Source organism: Marmota monax, unplaced genomic scaffold, assembly GCF_021218885.2.
Source record: "Marmota monax isolate L192 unplaced genomic scaffold, Marmota_monax_Labrador192_F-V1.1 WCK01_AAM20220418_F8-fsc00133, whole genome shotgun sequence".
In the NCBI taxonomy this organism is placed as follows: Eukaryota; Metazoa; Chordata; class Mammalia; order Rodentia; family Sciuridae; genus Marmota; species Marmota monax.
The window spans coordinates 3,699,103-3,714,714 of NW_026694821.1; the positions used below are offsets into that span (position 1 = coordinate 3,699,103).

The window sequence follows — 15,612 nt, forward strand, 5'->3', positions numbered from 1 at the left end:
ATCTCTTCCTTCTAATGAAATTCCTTTTCCCTTTTTACTAATTGTCCTGAGATTCTGCCTTCTCTTTCTTTCTCACGCTCCTAACTCTGGCCAGCCTGCCGCAGTCTTGTTTTTCTTCTTTTCAGTAAGTTCGTTTGCACAGTCCTTGAAGGTCTGGGGAAGGACATATTTGGGGAAAGGGGCCTTTCCCCTTTTTCCTAGATCCATCTCCCCTGAGATGCCTCCAACCCCCCTTTACTGCTCATCCATCTGTCCTCCTCTTCCCCTATCACGCGCTGCGTCCCAGCTAACTTGTCACATAATAGTCTTTAGATTACATTTTAAAAGTCTTGGAAATAATCAGAGGATGCCATGTTTACTGTAGAAATATCTGGAGTCCAGGAAGATCAGGGACACTTTGGAGCTAAACATAGAGGGATCTCAGAGAACGGCCAAAGCTTAGAATTCAGGGTGATGGCGTTGGCGCAGGCTCTGCTGCTGTGGGTAGGTCTCTGGCTTCTGACCTTGGTTTCTGGGCCATTTAGGGGAGACCAGGGCATCTAGGGGAGACCAGTCAGCCTTTCAGTCCATGCAAGGGAGATAATAAGGATAGAATGAATAACTACCATTCCTGTATGACCTAATGAGCCCTTTTAATTATTGAGAAAAAAGTCCTTATTTACATCTGTGTGTCTTCTTGTATATTTGTAATGGAGACTTTGGGCATTCATTGAGGACACATGAAAAACTTAGATGCATGAATAGCTGGGAACTCTAATTAAAAAGCAGATCCTGAGTCAAGCAGGCCAGGGTGGCCCCAAGAGTCTGCCATTTCTAAGAAGTTCTTAGGTGGATCCTGTTGCTGCTGGTCTGGGGAAAGCAAAGCATCAAACCATACCACACATTTCTCTTCTGCAAAAATGGGCTCACAGTACCCACCTTGCAAGTAATGAGAACAGAAAGGGGCCATTTATAAAATGAGAACCACAAACCCACAGAGGCACAGCACAGATGCTGGGCAGGCTGGGGTTGGTCTCATCTTTGAAGCATATGATACACATTTTTTTAAAAAATTTGTTCTTTTTAGATACACATGACAGTAGAGTATATTTTAACATATTACACATACATGGAGTATAACTCATTATACTAATTAGTATCCCATTCTTGTGGTTGTACAAGGTGTGGAGTTATACTGGTTGTATATTCATTTATGAATAGAGGAAAGTTACGTCTGATTCATTCTACCATCTTTCCTATTACCATCCTCCCCGCTTCCCTTCATTCCCCTTTTTCTAATCCAATGAACTTCTACCCCCCACCCCATTGTGTGTTAGCATCCGCATATTGGAGAGAACATTTGGCCTTTGGTTTTTGGGGGATTAGCTTACTTAGCATGATAGTCTCCAGTTCCTTCTACTTACCAGCAAATGCCATAATTTCATTTTTCTTTATGGCTGAGTAATATTCCATCAGAAGTGCATGATACACATTCTTCCCTCAGCAGAATGACATGTCCCCACATGTCACGTGCCTTCGGACTTATACTCAAAGAGGTGGAGTCAAAAAGAGCATATCTATAAATGCCAAGGATCTAACCTCTCCCAAATATCTGTCTTCATGGACATCTGATTCATGTTTAATATATCAGTTCACCAGCCAGTACTAGGAGTCTCAAGGCCACATGTGTGGCCCCTGAGAAGGGCTTTGAAGGAGCTGCTCCTATGTGTGAGATGATGCAGCTGTTGACCCATCTTGAGAGGAGAACAAATGTCCACAGCTTGTGCCCACTCAAGCATGAACAGGAAGGAATGAAAGAGATGGAGTATGTATACCCTGAGGCTTGTGCCTACCCAGCAGGCTATAGAGCTAGACTTCTTAAAGTCACCTGTTTCTGCAGGACATGGGGCAGTGCTCCAAAGCTATTCTCTCAGTCTTCAGCACCTGCCCACTGAATTCCCAGCACTATCCATTACTCTCCACAGCAAGGGAAATGCCTGGCACCTATGCTGTTTGCATGGTCACCCCTGGCTACATGTGGCCCTTGAGCTTTTATGATATGGCTAGGACAACTGAGGAGGTAGATTTTTAATTTGATTTCATTTTAATTGATTTTAATCCAAATAGCCGCATATGGGTAGTGACTCTCAGAGTGGACAGTGCAAGTCCAGACTAGACCGATGAGCGGTGCTTTCAGACTGACCATGGTCTTCTGTAGATAGCACTCTTGACACTGAGAGAAAGGCCAGCCTGGGCTGGAGGAGAGAGGGATAGAGGGGATGACCAGAGGACACCTAAAGTGACACACACAACCGAGCTCAGAGCTCACTCTGCCCAGACCAGGCAGCGTGTGATGAGGTCTGTGGTGTGAGTTTCCAGCTGTCTGTCTCACTGAGTGACCTGCAGCAAGACAGTGTGCTGAGCTTGGAGCTGAGCCTTGGGCTCCCTGCCTCGGCCCCAGCCCACGTCCAACCTTCTGAACACACACCTTCCCCCTAATATCATCGACCCAATGGTGGTCCTAGTGAGTGCTTACGGGTGTGTGTGCAACTAAGCACACACCTACACATGTGGACATGCCTTTCTTTGTCCAGAGCCGACTGAGTCTTGGCCCTCAGCCTCCTTGTTCTCCTCCTCATGAATGTCCTGGCCCTGCCTCCACTCCCCTGTTCCTCTGCCCACCCTCCTTAAGTCCTGCCTCAGTTTCTTCCTTGCCCATGTCCCCAGCTGACAGAAGTGCTAATCTTGTCACACCCAGCAGCTGCGTGCAGAAATGCTACTGCAAGCCACAGCGGGCTCAGCAGCACTCTTGCAAGATGTCAGAACTGTCCACCATTACTCTGTAAGTGTGCGTGGCCGTGGCTGTGGCCGGGTGTCCTGGAGGGGAGGGGGACGCATGCTGCCACTGCCTCGAGCTTGCGTCTCAGCGGGCTGGAGAGTGGAGAGCCACCTTGTGCTTCCCAGCCTGGCCCTGATCCCCGGCTGTTGCATGTTGACGTCTGTCCCCGTGTCTTGTGAGTTCTCTGTACTCTTGTGGTCCTGGGGCGGGAAGGCAAGGTGTGGGGATGGAGCTGCAGTATGGTAGCAGCATCCTGGGGGCTTGGCTGGTGCTGAGGAGGAAGCTCTGCAGTCTTGGTTGCTGCCTTGAGTGTGACCTTTCCCCAAATCCCCCACTTCTCTGGGCTTCAGTCTTTGCAATTGCAAAATTATTTCTAATAAGGGTGAGAAATTTAGTTTATCGAGGCCAAACTCCTGCACACAGGAGGGGACCCTCACTCCAATATTCAGAGCACTCGATGTACAAGTTGGTAGCAAGTCATTTGTTTCGGCAGCCACTCTATGAGGTGGGTCCTTGTATTGTCCCCATTTTACAGATGAGAAAACTGAAGCACAGAGAGGTGAAGTGACTCACTCGAGGCCACTTTATTGGCAGGGTGAGGATTTGAACCCAGGATTTGAACACCGTGCTTAGGTTGACTCTGACCAGGTCAGCCTCAATTTGGATGTCCACGTGGACTAGGGGTGTCACTGCCTCCTTGGCAGCCCCTTGTCGTTGATGCAGCTCCAATCACTGGAGGCTCTTCTTGGCATTTTAGGATTCTTCTGACTATTGAAGTCTTCTCAGGGCAGTAGGACAGAGGGCTACACCCTGTGTCACTGTCTCTCTGGGTGATCAGATCATAGTGTGAGGCTCACATCCTAAGTTCCCATTGTAGGGCCTCCAGGCAGGTCAGAGGTCCACAAGCCCCACCTCCCTGAGCTTTAGAGGTCTTCTCCTCTGTCCTCAGTGCCCTGTCCGCCAAAGGGGCCCCTGCAGCCACCTGGGTCCCTGCCTAAAGTCCCTGATTTTGCTGAGGCTGCTGCAGGGTGCTGGGGAGGGAAGCTGCCCATGGCCTATCCATGGGATACCCTTGGTGCAGCCACCACTTCTGTTCTGGGCCTGGGAAGAGCCTGAGCCCCTGCATGAAATATTGCTGTTTCTCCCACTATGAACCCAACACATCTCATGCCACCATTGACACTGGAGAGGTTTGACGTCTTGGTTTCCAGGGCTCTTTTCAGATGATAATGCCAAGTTCCTGGAAACTGTCCATTTGCAGGACAGGAAGACAGGAGGGAGGGAGGCAGGCACCCCAGTCCTGTTTCAGGGCAGCCTCCCTTCTTGAGCTCCTTCAACAGGCGTGTGTTTTAAAGTGAGCTTGTTAGGCAGGACCAGAGTGAAGCCCCCGGGGGGCCTCACATTGCATTTCCAGCCCCTTTCCTTGGCTCTTCTTAATCTGTCACCCTCTGCTGCCTTCTGGTTCCAGACTCTGGGCACCCAGAGATGAGCAGCACCCACGTGCCCAGATGTCTCACTTTAAGGACTCCGGGCTCTTGTGCCTGTGTGGTCCATGGATTCCTCCTTGGAGCAGGCATTTCTGGGCATCAGGTCCAAGCCCAGAGGTGCTTGCTGCAGGGTATAACAAACGAGCCTCTCTCCCTTCTTCAGTGGGCACCATCAGAGATGGGCAGATAAGAGAAAGGCTGAGAGAACAGGCTACTCAGGGCTGCATCTGGACTCCCAGCAGGGACTGCTCAGCTCCTGTTGGCCCTGCTCTGGTCTAAGGACCCTCAGGGCCTGCAGAAAAGGCTGTGAGCAGGGAGGAGGTTGGCCACACTCCAGCAGCCTCTTCCCCTCTGGGCTGAGTTTCCTCTTCCTGTAGGTCTTCTCAGGCCGCTCCTCCTCCTCCCTCCCTCTGTCTCTTCCTCTTCCTTGCCTGCCTTCTCCTTCCTGCCTTCTCCAAGATACCAAGACCTTGCACAGATCTCCTGGTTTCAATTTTCTAGAAGTTTGGAGCCTCCACATTCAATAAAATGTTCTTTCCTACAAAGTCTGGGATGTGGAGAAAGGAGAAGCACAGAGTACAATCGCCCCATATCAAATAGGCACCCTAAACTTCATGTCCACTTTTGTGAACCATTGTCTGTGGGGAGAGCATGGTCTGACCCTCCAGAGAGCCAGGTTGGGTACAGCTGAGGGACAGAACACATCTGCAGGACAGGACTGGGCTCTTTGGGGAGGCCCACAGGGAGCCAGTAATCTGGAGCAGGTGGAGATGGGGTCCTGGGAGCTCCTGGGAGAGTTTCCTCCCTAGAGAACACAGCTGCCTGGTGTCCCCATCCTGGGTCTCTAAGCCTCTGCACCCTTAGAACAGGGCACCACCCCACTCTTGACCTGAGAGCCAGTGGGGGGCTGAGAGTCAGAGAGAGAGTGGGCCACACATCTGGTGGCTCCCCTGTCTGTCCCACCTTGGAGCCAAGATCGTTCTCTCCCCTTTACCCAGTTTCCTGGGCAGAAGCTTCTTCCTGCCTGGGTAGAGATGGTTTATGCCCAGAGTCTGTAGGTCCTTCCTAGAATCCAGCCGTGGTCCAGCCAGTGCCCTCCCTCCCTGTGTTCAGCAATCCTGTTACTTTCTGGGAATGTCCTCCACTCACCTCAGACTCAGAAACACAGAAACTCTGTGGCCTTCAGGAGCAACTTTTGTGGCACATAGAATTTCCTTCCAGAACAGGAGAAGCTTTGCTTTGCCTCCAGCCTCCTGAATACCAGTCCTGTGTTTTGCTCTGAATTTATTTACCCCCAAGGGTTTTACACATTGCTCAGGGGGGTCCTATAAATAGTATGTACATTTTTAGTGGCTCTGCAGGATGCTGACTGGGTGCCTTGCAGACTGGGGAAGCCCCGCCCCACAATAGCTCAGGGAGTCCTGGAAGCCTGGGCCCTGGTCAGTTCCCTTCTTTCCCAGGTCCCTTGCACTGACGTAATGTTGAGCAGAACTGTTGACAGGGACCTGGGGGAGAGCCAGGGGCTGGGACTGGATCCTCTGTGGCTCTGGTCCCAAGACCTGGCAGCCTCTGGAGCACATGTGCTACTTTCTCTCTACAGACGGCTGGCCCGGTCCACCCTGCTGCTCATCCCGCTGTTTGGAATCCACTACACTGTATTCGCCTTCTCCCCAGAGAACGTCAGCAAGAGGGAAAGACTCGTGTTTGAGCTGGGGCTGGGCTCCTTCCAGGTAAGGCATGGCACAATTGGAGGGAAGAATTCCCCAGAACCAGGGGTAGTTCTGGAACCTCTTTACCTCACTCCAGGTCTCAGTGTTTCTGTCTCTGAAATAAGTACTAGAAGAGAAGCACTCTGTGAAAGCTCTGTCGGTCGTCTGCTCTGGGAAGACACACCAATATCTATGCATCACTATGACTGAGCTTCCTGTGCCACGCCCCTTGGGCAATCTGAGATGACAGTTGTCCATCAGCCTGGGCTGCAGGGTGGATGGCTTTGAGAGCCCTGTGTGTCCACATACTGATTTCAGCCTTCTAATCCTGCACCCCTGCAGGGCTGGAGTTCTGTCTTACTCGAGTCAGGGTCCCTGGCACAGGAGTCCCCAGCATAGGACCTGGCCTCAGGAGCTGAGTGAGCTTGGCAAGGACATGAGCAAATAGATGCATACCCAAATAAGCCAGGAGATGCGGGGAGCCGTGGAGTAATGAGTCCACATGGGGAGGGATGAATGATGGGACTGTGAGTCCTGGTGTGCGTGGGCAGTAACAGTGGGTTCATAGGGGAGAGATGGCTCCCTGGGGTGTGCTGGGTAGAGTGTCTGTCCCTGAGCCATCTGCTTAATATAGCATTTGAGCTTGATGGTCAGGACATTATTCTGGAAATCTGACTGGTGTCTTGCATTCTAATTCAAGGCCACTTTACCTGGCTCAGCTTCTGAACCTGCTCAGACTGGGAAAGATTTTTATAGAGCAAGTTCTGAACCAGGAATTAGAACCCAGGGCTCCCATGTTTGGACTTGCTGATGTATTCCAGTCATTATTCTGCTGACACCTTCAAATGATAACCTAGGGCACAGGGATTGCAAGAAATTTGTTGGCAGCATTCAGGAGAATGTTCTCGCTTTGTTTGGTGTACATGTAGAGTGGCTAAACCCATGCTCCATGCCAAGGACTGACTTTACATGGTATTTGGCTTCGCTGTGATAAGGGTGGAGGGTGGAGGGAGAGTGGGGAGACAATAATAGTTAAAGAAAACATGCTTCTGTTGAATCCTGGAGGGCTCCTGTCTCGGGAGCCTGCCATCCAGTTGGAGAGCCCAGAGAACATTCTGGGGCATTCAGGGAAGTGGGATACAGCCTGTAATCACAGTGGCTCAAGAGGCAGAGGCAGGAAGATTGCAGGTTCAAAGCCAGCCTCAGCCACTTAGTGAGGCCCTAAGCAATTTGGCAAGACCCTGTCCTGTCTCAAAATAAAAAAAAGGGATGGGGATGCAGCTCATTGATAACTCATCCCTTGGTTCAATACCCAGTCCCACCAAAAAAAAAAAAAAAAAAAGGCAAAAAGGCATTGGGAAGGGTTTTACCAAGGGCACATGGGATTCGAGGTCTGGGTGTATTGGTGGGTTCTGGCCCACCAGCCACCTGGCTTCCTGACTGCCCATCTTGGTGGAGCAGAACACATCTGTCTCATCCCAGAGCCTTGGGCAGGGTCCCCTATCCAGATTTTGGCATTTTTCTGCTTCCTGTTGTCATGCTGTCACCCCTGCCCTCCCCCACACCCCCTGCATATGGCATTCTGAGGTTTATTTCTCCTCTTTCCCCAGGGCTTTGTGGTGGCCATTCTCTACTGTTTTCTGAATGGAGAGGTAAGACCCTGGCCATTTGGCTTCTCACTAGTGGAAGTGGAGTTTGCTGGGGAGCAAACACCAGGATAGATCCCCCTGACAAGAGTTTTGTTAGGCTCTCAGCACCTAGGGGAGGAGCTGGTCACACAGCTGCAAGTGTCCTGTCTTGTCAGGGTCTCCTGACAGCTTCCACCTGGGCCAGGATCTTTCCTACTTTGCTGCTGAGGCCCACCCTGAGCACAGAGCTCCACCCAAAGGAAGACAGCAGCTCTGCTGAGTCCAGAGCTCCTGCACGTGGTGAGGAAGCTCAGTGAGGAGGAGGTGACAGCGAGGCAGGGCAGGGCACAGGCCCAGGAACCACAGGTCAGGAGGCTGTGATGGGCAAGACTGCTAGACCAGGAGCTGTCCAGCATTCAGCGCTGCCCCCAGCAGGCTCCCCTGCTTCACCCAAATCCATCCCCTGGTAGAGCAAGGAATGTGAGGATTTGGAAGAGACCTCAGGGAGAGACCTGGAACCTTCCAGTAATGCTCCACTTGCAGAGCTCACCTGTGGGGTGATGCTTTTGAGGAGAGCCCAGACAGGTGCTGGGATGGGGCCCGGGGCTGGATGCGTGGGATGGGTTTGGAGAGGGAGCAACAGTGCTCTCTGTGAGACCTTGACCTCAGCAGGCTCTTCCCCTATTTGCATCTGGGAAACAAAAAGATTGGGCTCAGCCATCACTGGAATGACCTAGAGCAAGGGTCAGATTAGAACAGATGAGGAGCAACAGAGAGGGTCCTGAGGAGTGACTGGGAGGGCAGAGACATGGGAGTAGGTGTAGCTTGTCAAGAGCCTGTGGTGGAAGGGGAGCTGGACGTGGAGAGCGGGCGTGTGGGTGCTGCTTCAGTTGGTGCACTGCACAGAGATAACTTGATGACCCCCCCCCCCACTGCCCAGTTGCCGTACTAAGTAAGGGATACATGGGAGTGCATTTGCCAGAGGACTGCTTAGTGGTTCGCAGCCATGCCTGCACACTGCGATCACCTAGGTTGTTGTAAAAGCTACTGCCATCTGGATCTTAGCCAGAGATTGGGATGTAATTATCCATATGGTCTGGGATCTGAGACTTTGAAAACTCCCTGGGTGATTCTCAGGCAGCCCAGTGTGAATGGTCAGCAAGAGTGGGCATCCTTACCCTGATCCATGTGCCCTGAGGGACTGCTTGTTAAAGACCCACCCAGCTCTTTTTGGAGTGGCCCAGAGACAATAGGCAGCTGTCTGAAGGCCTTCCCCAGGCAGTGACTAGGGGGAGGTCTGCAGGGGGTACCAGGAGGAGTGCTGGAGGTGACAGCCTCGGAAGGCCTGCGGTCAGGGTGGGTCCTGGTGCCAGGAGAGGATGTCGCCCAGAGGTAACAGCCCCAGTTGCTCCCTGCAGGTGCAGGCAGAGATCAAGCGGAAATGGCGGAGCTGGAAGGTGAACCGTTACTTCACCATGGACTTCAAGCACAGGCACCCATCCCTGGCCAGCAGTGGAGTGAATGGGGGCACCCAGCTCTCCATCCTGAGCAAGAGCAGCTCCCAGCTCCGCATGTCCAGCCTTCCGGCCGACAACCTGGCCACCTGAGTCCCCCTCCCCTCTTCCTCTCCTCATACACAGGCTGGGGCTGCGGGCAGGGGCTGTGCACGTTCGCGCCTCTTCCCTCCCTTTGGGCAGGCCCTGGGCTGGCAGCTTGGCTCCTCCCCAAGTGGGGAGAAGGTGGTGGGGCGCAGATTGTTATTGCCCCTCCTGTTTTGGTACTGGTCCTGCCCACCATGGTCCCTTGGTCCCTGATTGGACATGTAAATACTCCTTGAATTTGGAAAGTTGTCCCATCTCTTCCCTTCCACCCATGTCCCCGCTCACTTCAGCCAGCCCAGTTCCATTGCACTGCGTCTTGGCCAGCCTCGGTGATGGCCTGAGCCCAGGCACGAGGCCACGTGAGCTGAGGCTGAAGAGACCCTGCTCTGGAGTGGCTGGTCTGATGCCTGCCTCAATAACCCCCTCAGTTTTGACTTCAGATATGGGACCTTTTCTTGTCTGAGCCTAGTCCCTGAGGCTAGCCAGAGGTCCAGCTGGGGTGGCCGGATCCTTCCATGCAGGCCAGCCCCAAGGCTCCCTCATGCTCACCTGGCATCTTGGTGTCCAGGTCCCCAACCTCTGGGTATCAGGGTTGTGGGAAAACTCCACACTCTTTCAATCAGAGACTTCAGTCGGGGGTGGGGTTTGAGGGTCAGGAAAAGTTCTGGTGCTTTTCATTTGATCCAAGAAGAGCTGAGAGCCAGAAATGTGAATATGACTGAAAAGGAGATAGAATGGTTTGGAAGACCCATTCAAGAAGCCTTCCTCCATCTCCATTGTTGGACCCCGACATGAGATAGGCAGGGTTCATCTGGTAGCTCCCCTTCTGCCCTTCCTGTCCCCAGTAGATGTCCCAGAGTCCCTAAGCCCTCCTCCTTCCTTCCCCTTAAGTCAAAGCCCTCCTCCCTACTTTCCCTTAAGTCAAAGCCATGACTAGGTTGAACCAGCCGACTTCCTGTGATGTCAGCAAATCCTGGAGCACCTCACACCTCCAATGTGCCCAAGTCCTGGGCCCAGGGCTCCCCCAGGCCCTGGCTCCATGGGTGACAAAGAGCCCCAGTCACCAGGTCCTCAGACCTGGACTCAACTACTGAACTTTATCTGAGACCTCTGTACTACATCCCCCTATGTGCCCTTGACATTGAATCACTGTGGGCTGCTAGGGAGCTTGAGGGGACACCATGCCTACACACCCATTAGCAGAAGCTATTGGTGGGAGGAGCTGATACCCCCCTGCCTCCCCGCTCCCCCCACCCCAGTGCTCATTCTGGCTTCCCAGCTGCAAATGGCACAGCCACCACCTGCGAATTTCAAATAGGGCAGGACCAGGTTCAGAGAAGGTTGAGGAAAGTGCTAGAGTGCCATGGCCCCGGGGCCCAGTTCATTCCACCTCAGCTCTTGGTCTTGTTCCTGTCTCTGTGTTTGTGGACTTGCTTCCTGACCGTGTTCTGAAATGCTTGGGGGTTTGGGTGGGGGTGGGTGTTGCTTTGTCTTGGTTTCACAAAGAGGAAGGAACCCTGGGGGCCTTGGCAGTGCTTCTGGATACACTTTCAGAGGGACTGGAGAAGGCTCTAGTTGCTCTAATTTGGAGATGAGTCTTGTGTCCTCCACGGGGAAGTAAGTCCCCGGGTCTTTGTCAACCACCCGGAAAGGAACTCTCTGCCCTTTCTCAGCATGTTGAATGACTTGGACTTGCCGTGGGGTGTGCAGTGGTCCCTTCTACCCTGAGCGAGACCTCCGGATCCCCTCACCCTGCTTGGGGAGGCAGGTGCATTGCCCAAGAAGTGTCTACTGATCACCCTGCACTTGGGTCACTGCTGGAGTCCCTGAGTTGCTTGGAAGAAGCCACGGCCTGGGATTCAGAGACCAGGATTCTGCCCCAGCTGGGTTCTCATGGCTGTGACTATGGACGCAATCCTCCCTATTCTGGGCCTCAGTTTCCCCATTCATGAAATGAGATGGCATCTAATGTTTCTCTGGGCCCTGTACTGTTCAGTTTTCCAGTTCAAAACTAAGGCAGGTAAAAGGGCATGCATGCATGATGTGTGTATCATCTGAGGTTTTAAGGAGGGGGGTCTGTAGGTGCGGGAAGAATGCTCCTTTCCCTTTCTTTTGGACACCATGATGGAAGCCAGTAGAATGGAAGGGAGGCTCAGGTCACGGACATTTGAACAGGTGCCTTGGGTGTGATGTGCAGACCAGCGCTCCACCTGGCTTGGGCAGGGTGCTGTGACTAGGTGGCAACCAGATCCAAGGAGCAGTTATATGGACCTCATTCATTTGTCACCACCCTCACCAGCAGCGCTGTGTCACTGTGGAAGAAGAAACTGACTTTATAGCTACATCATTGCGAAACAGCAAAAGCAAGTCAGCCCCGTGTCCCTTGTCCTGCACTACTGCTGAGCCCTGGGCCTCTGTCCTCCTAGAAGTTCCAGGTCCTCTCGGTTTGTTTTCTGTTTGAATGGATTTTTTGCCAGTCTTGTGAGAAGATGTACCTGCTATGTTCTGAATGTTCCAGAAGTTTCTGGTTTAGGGTCATGGGCAGTGGGAGGGTGGCATGAGGCCTGGGACCAGATCTTCTGTTTTCAAATCAGTGGCATGGGCAATAAGACTAGATGATTCTTACGTAGCCCGACACATCCTGGAATTCTCTCTAAATACCAGCCATCTCCTTGGAAGGGGCCCCAAGTAAGGACTGTGTCATTGCCTGGACTCCCAAAAGATAAGGAATCCTGCTGTGTGAAGAGGGGTGGGGACACTTGGGAAATGTTCACCTGGAGAGGAACAGAGTTGTCGGGCTCCATGCCTGCGGGGGTTCATTCCTGGGAAGGGGTTTTTTGTTCTATGCAATTCTAAACCTCACCCATGGGTGGCCAGATTCTTCTCGGGATAGGGAAATCTCACCCCTGACATGACTGTCCAGGTGTGGGACAGGCAGGCAGTGTCAGGAGAGGCACAAATTAGGGAAGCTGAGGCTGCCGTGGTGCCAGTGAAGAGCCAGAGAGTGGAATTTAGGGGTTCCGCAGCCTTGTCACGGTCCCCAGCACTGTGAGCCTTAGGACTCCCATCATACTTGGGGCCAAAATACATTCTCTGTTTCAGTAGGCAGCCCTGTGACCATCTGTGGCATGTCTGTCCTTCTCTAACCCCATCTTCTGTGAGCTGGGTCCTTGGGAAATAAGGCTGGGGAGCCACAGCCTGGCCTGAGGCTGGAAATAGACCTGCATCTGTTATCATATGTCAAGGCCTCTGCTCCTTGATCAGTCCCTCTCTTTTCCTGGAAGAGACTCTCTCTTTAATTCTTTGAGTACCCTTATCCCTTTCAGGGCCGCTCCAGAGTGAAAGTAGTGAGCATTGTGTCGTATGAATCACTTGAGCCCAGGCAGCATGGAAACCAGCTGGAAGAGCCCCAAGCAGGGAGCAGGGACCTGGGCTTCTCCCTGCTTTGCCACTGACCTGCTATTTGACCTTGACTCATTCCCTTGTGGCTTTGGGGAGACACAAAAGACTAGATCCCGGAGAAACTTGGAGATCTACACATCAGCTGTCACCTTCGGACTGATGAGGAAACAAGTGGGCCAGGAATAAATCTGAACGAGGAAATGGCCCCAGCAGTACGTACACCTCCCTGCGCATGAGCCAGAACGTGGTGCTCAAAGCATCTACATCTAATAAACACTTGGCCTTGTGTAGCAGAGGGGCTCTGGCTACTGAAAGCTATTTAGGACTCCAGACTGCAGGAGAAGCAGTGGAGTTGACCTGCTGGGCTTCACCACCTGCTCTGTGAGACCATCTCCAAGCCTCTGCCCTCTAATCTGAGAAATGGACGGTTGTGATCGGATCATCTGCTGCACAGGCCAGGGATGAGGTTGAAGTGAGAGACCCTCTGCGTGTGAAGGAACTTTGGAAATGACACAAATTTGGTCTCATTACTGGAGTGAGGCCCCCTGAAAGGGGCTCTTTGCTGTCTATTTACTGCATTGAGTCCTCCTGAGTTGACTTTAACCCCATTTGTAAAACCACCAGCACTGGGGATGAGGAGGAAGCCAGAGGGCTCTGGCAGACACAGAGTCTTAGCTTTATCTTCAACTGATTCTGTTTGCACTTGGGATTAGGATGGGGAGAGGACCACGTGGGTGTTTTGAGCTTTTCGATGCTACCCCTCCTGGGAATCCTTCAAGGATGTGGGAAAGTTCTCCAATGGGCCATATGCCCATCCCTTCTCCTTCCCCTGAACTCCAGGTCTGGGAATATGTCTGCAGTCAGCCATGTGTGTCTTGTCTGATGTCTGTGTTCTGTCGCTTTGCACCTGCCAGGGTTGGAGTGGTGCAGTCCCTGGCATCCCAGATGCAACTCCAGGCTCCCTTGTGGGAACTGGATCAGCCTGGGTTTCATCTCCCATGATATAGATGAGCCCCATGACCTTATTGCTACTGCTGCTGCCATTAATGCTGTGCTCACAACCTTGTCCGGGAATTTAAGGATGTCAAAATGCTGTAGATGACTCAATAAATGTCTTATCATTTTTTTCCTGGTGGCTGTAATTGATCAAAAAGGAGGTCATGGAGAAGAGGAGGTGGAAGGGGAGGACTGATCACCTTAGAATAATCTAGTCTATAAAACCCTGTGTCTTTTGGGATTCCAAGCGAGTAGTGATATGGGAATGGGGCTCAATGAGCTGAGATTGGTCTTGGAAAGCAAACGGAAAAGTCTTGGCCTCAAAAGAATCTTCATGCAACTTGAGTGGAACCAGGATAACTTGGATATATTGAGTTCCTGGAAATGGAAGCAGCTTACTCTGTAATCTGATGCTTTATGTCCTTCATATTGTGCAATAGGAGTGGCCACCAGGTACCCCTAAATGTCTTGTGTACAGGGAGGCATTTCATCCCAGGTAGCCACAGGTGTGCCCTTGGCTCCAGGAGTCCCATCCCCTAACCCTCTGCAGAGTCAGAGCCATCAGTCCCTGCCCGACTAGGTGCCTAATCCCATTTCCTAGAGGCTCTGTTGATGGTCACAACTGTGGTGCCCACTTTTATATTAGTCATATGAGTTTTAGTTGCTAGCAGATAATTTGGGCTGATAAATCAGGAAAGGAATTTGTGAAAAGAAAAAAAGTTGGGCAGGTCTTAGAATTCTTATAAGACTGGAGACACCAAAAATGTTATCTAAAACCACATATTATGTTCCCAAACTGATGGTGAAACTTAACTGCCACTGTTACTGCCACCAGCCAGCCCAGTGATGTATCTTTCATGCTGGGGACTAGGTGTCCCCAGTTACCACTATCTTGAAGCACATAGCATTGCTTCCATTCTCACCAACAAATCAGATCCAGATCCCACGGTCTCCATGACTCCCTTGGATTCCCTGGGTTTCACCCAGGAGAGACTGGAAACTATACTTCTCTGGATTCTACCTTGGGGAGGTCCAGCTCACAAGTCTGGAGATTTTCTAAATATTCTAATGGTGTTCAAAAGTCCTGTGAATAATTAATGACCACATGATTGAAGTCTATGGAAAAAGTGACAAAGCTAGCTTCCTCTGGTGGCCAGATGGGCCACTGCAGAATTGGGTCAACTGGATAGGCCGGAGAGGCCATTCACCAATGCACCCGGGCATCTAGTGGGGATGTCCCAAGCTGGTAACCTGGGAGGTGCTGCTCCCTGAGGCTGAACCTGCTACTACTTCCTTTAGAGATATTATCAGGCTATGTCCTATGGCTCATTTAGCAGACAACTTCAGATGCTTCGAAAATGCAACTATGAATTAGAGGCTGTGAATCCCAGGTGTTAGACTCTGCTGGCTGCTTTCACAGGAGAATTCCTTAGAGTATGGACAGACATTATTTTCACTGATGTGACCGTGACAGATTGAGGTCCCATGTATTTCATTCTTAGAAAGAGGTCACATTCAAGAAGTAAAGGCAAAGAGTCAAAAGCAAGTCGAGAAGCTGGAATTACATATTAAGCTTGAGTTTCTTGGTGACTGTGAAGATCAAGCTACTGAGTGCGTATGAATTCAGTCCTGATTCATACATCTGCTCCTCAACATCGAGTCCTCTTTTTTCCTAACCCCCCTTAAAAGAATGTCTTGAATCCTGGTTATTCCTAGGTAACAATTCCTGGGTATTTGTGGGTACTAACACTAAGTGTAATTCCTCTTGGAAACTCAGTAGTTCTCCAGCTTTAGCCTGTATCAGAACCCCTTGAGGGTGTTTCATGGAATTTGAGTGGAATCAGGATCCCATCTATGTTTTGGGTCCTGGAAATGGAAGCAACTCACTCTATAGTCTTTGATGCTTTATGTATTTCATATTCTATGGGAGTGATCACTACATACCCCAAAAGCTTGCCTAGAGGGAGCATC

At 51.4% G+C, this 15,612-nt stretch overlaps 1 protein-coding gene across 7 annotated transcripts in view; it reads left to right on the top strand.

Moving 5' to 3' along the window:
* Adcyap1r1 (ADCYAP receptor type I) overlaps positions 1–13,770 on the top strand; it is a 56,217-nt gene extending 42,447 nt beyond the window's left edge. For 3 of the 7 annotated variants that reach the window (XM_058573142.1, XM_058573145.1, XM_058573144.1), the window contains 4 exons: positions 2,738–2,821; positions 5,906–6,035; positions 7,625–7,666; positions 9,061–13,770. In XM_058573142.1, coding sequence (XP_058429125.1) covers positions 2,738–2,821; positions 5,906–6,035; positions 7,625–7,666; positions 9,061–9,249 — 445 coding nt within the window. In that variant the 3' untranslated portion in view covers positions 9,250–13,770. The remainder of the gene's footprint in view (positions 1–2,737; positions 2,822–5,905; positions 6,036–7,624; positions 7,667–9,060) is intronic. The other 4 variants (XM_046426050.2, XM_046426054.2, XM_046426055.2 and 1 more) reach the window with 2 other exon arrangements.
* The last annotated feature ends 1,842 nt before the right edge of the window (positions 13,771–15,612 follow it).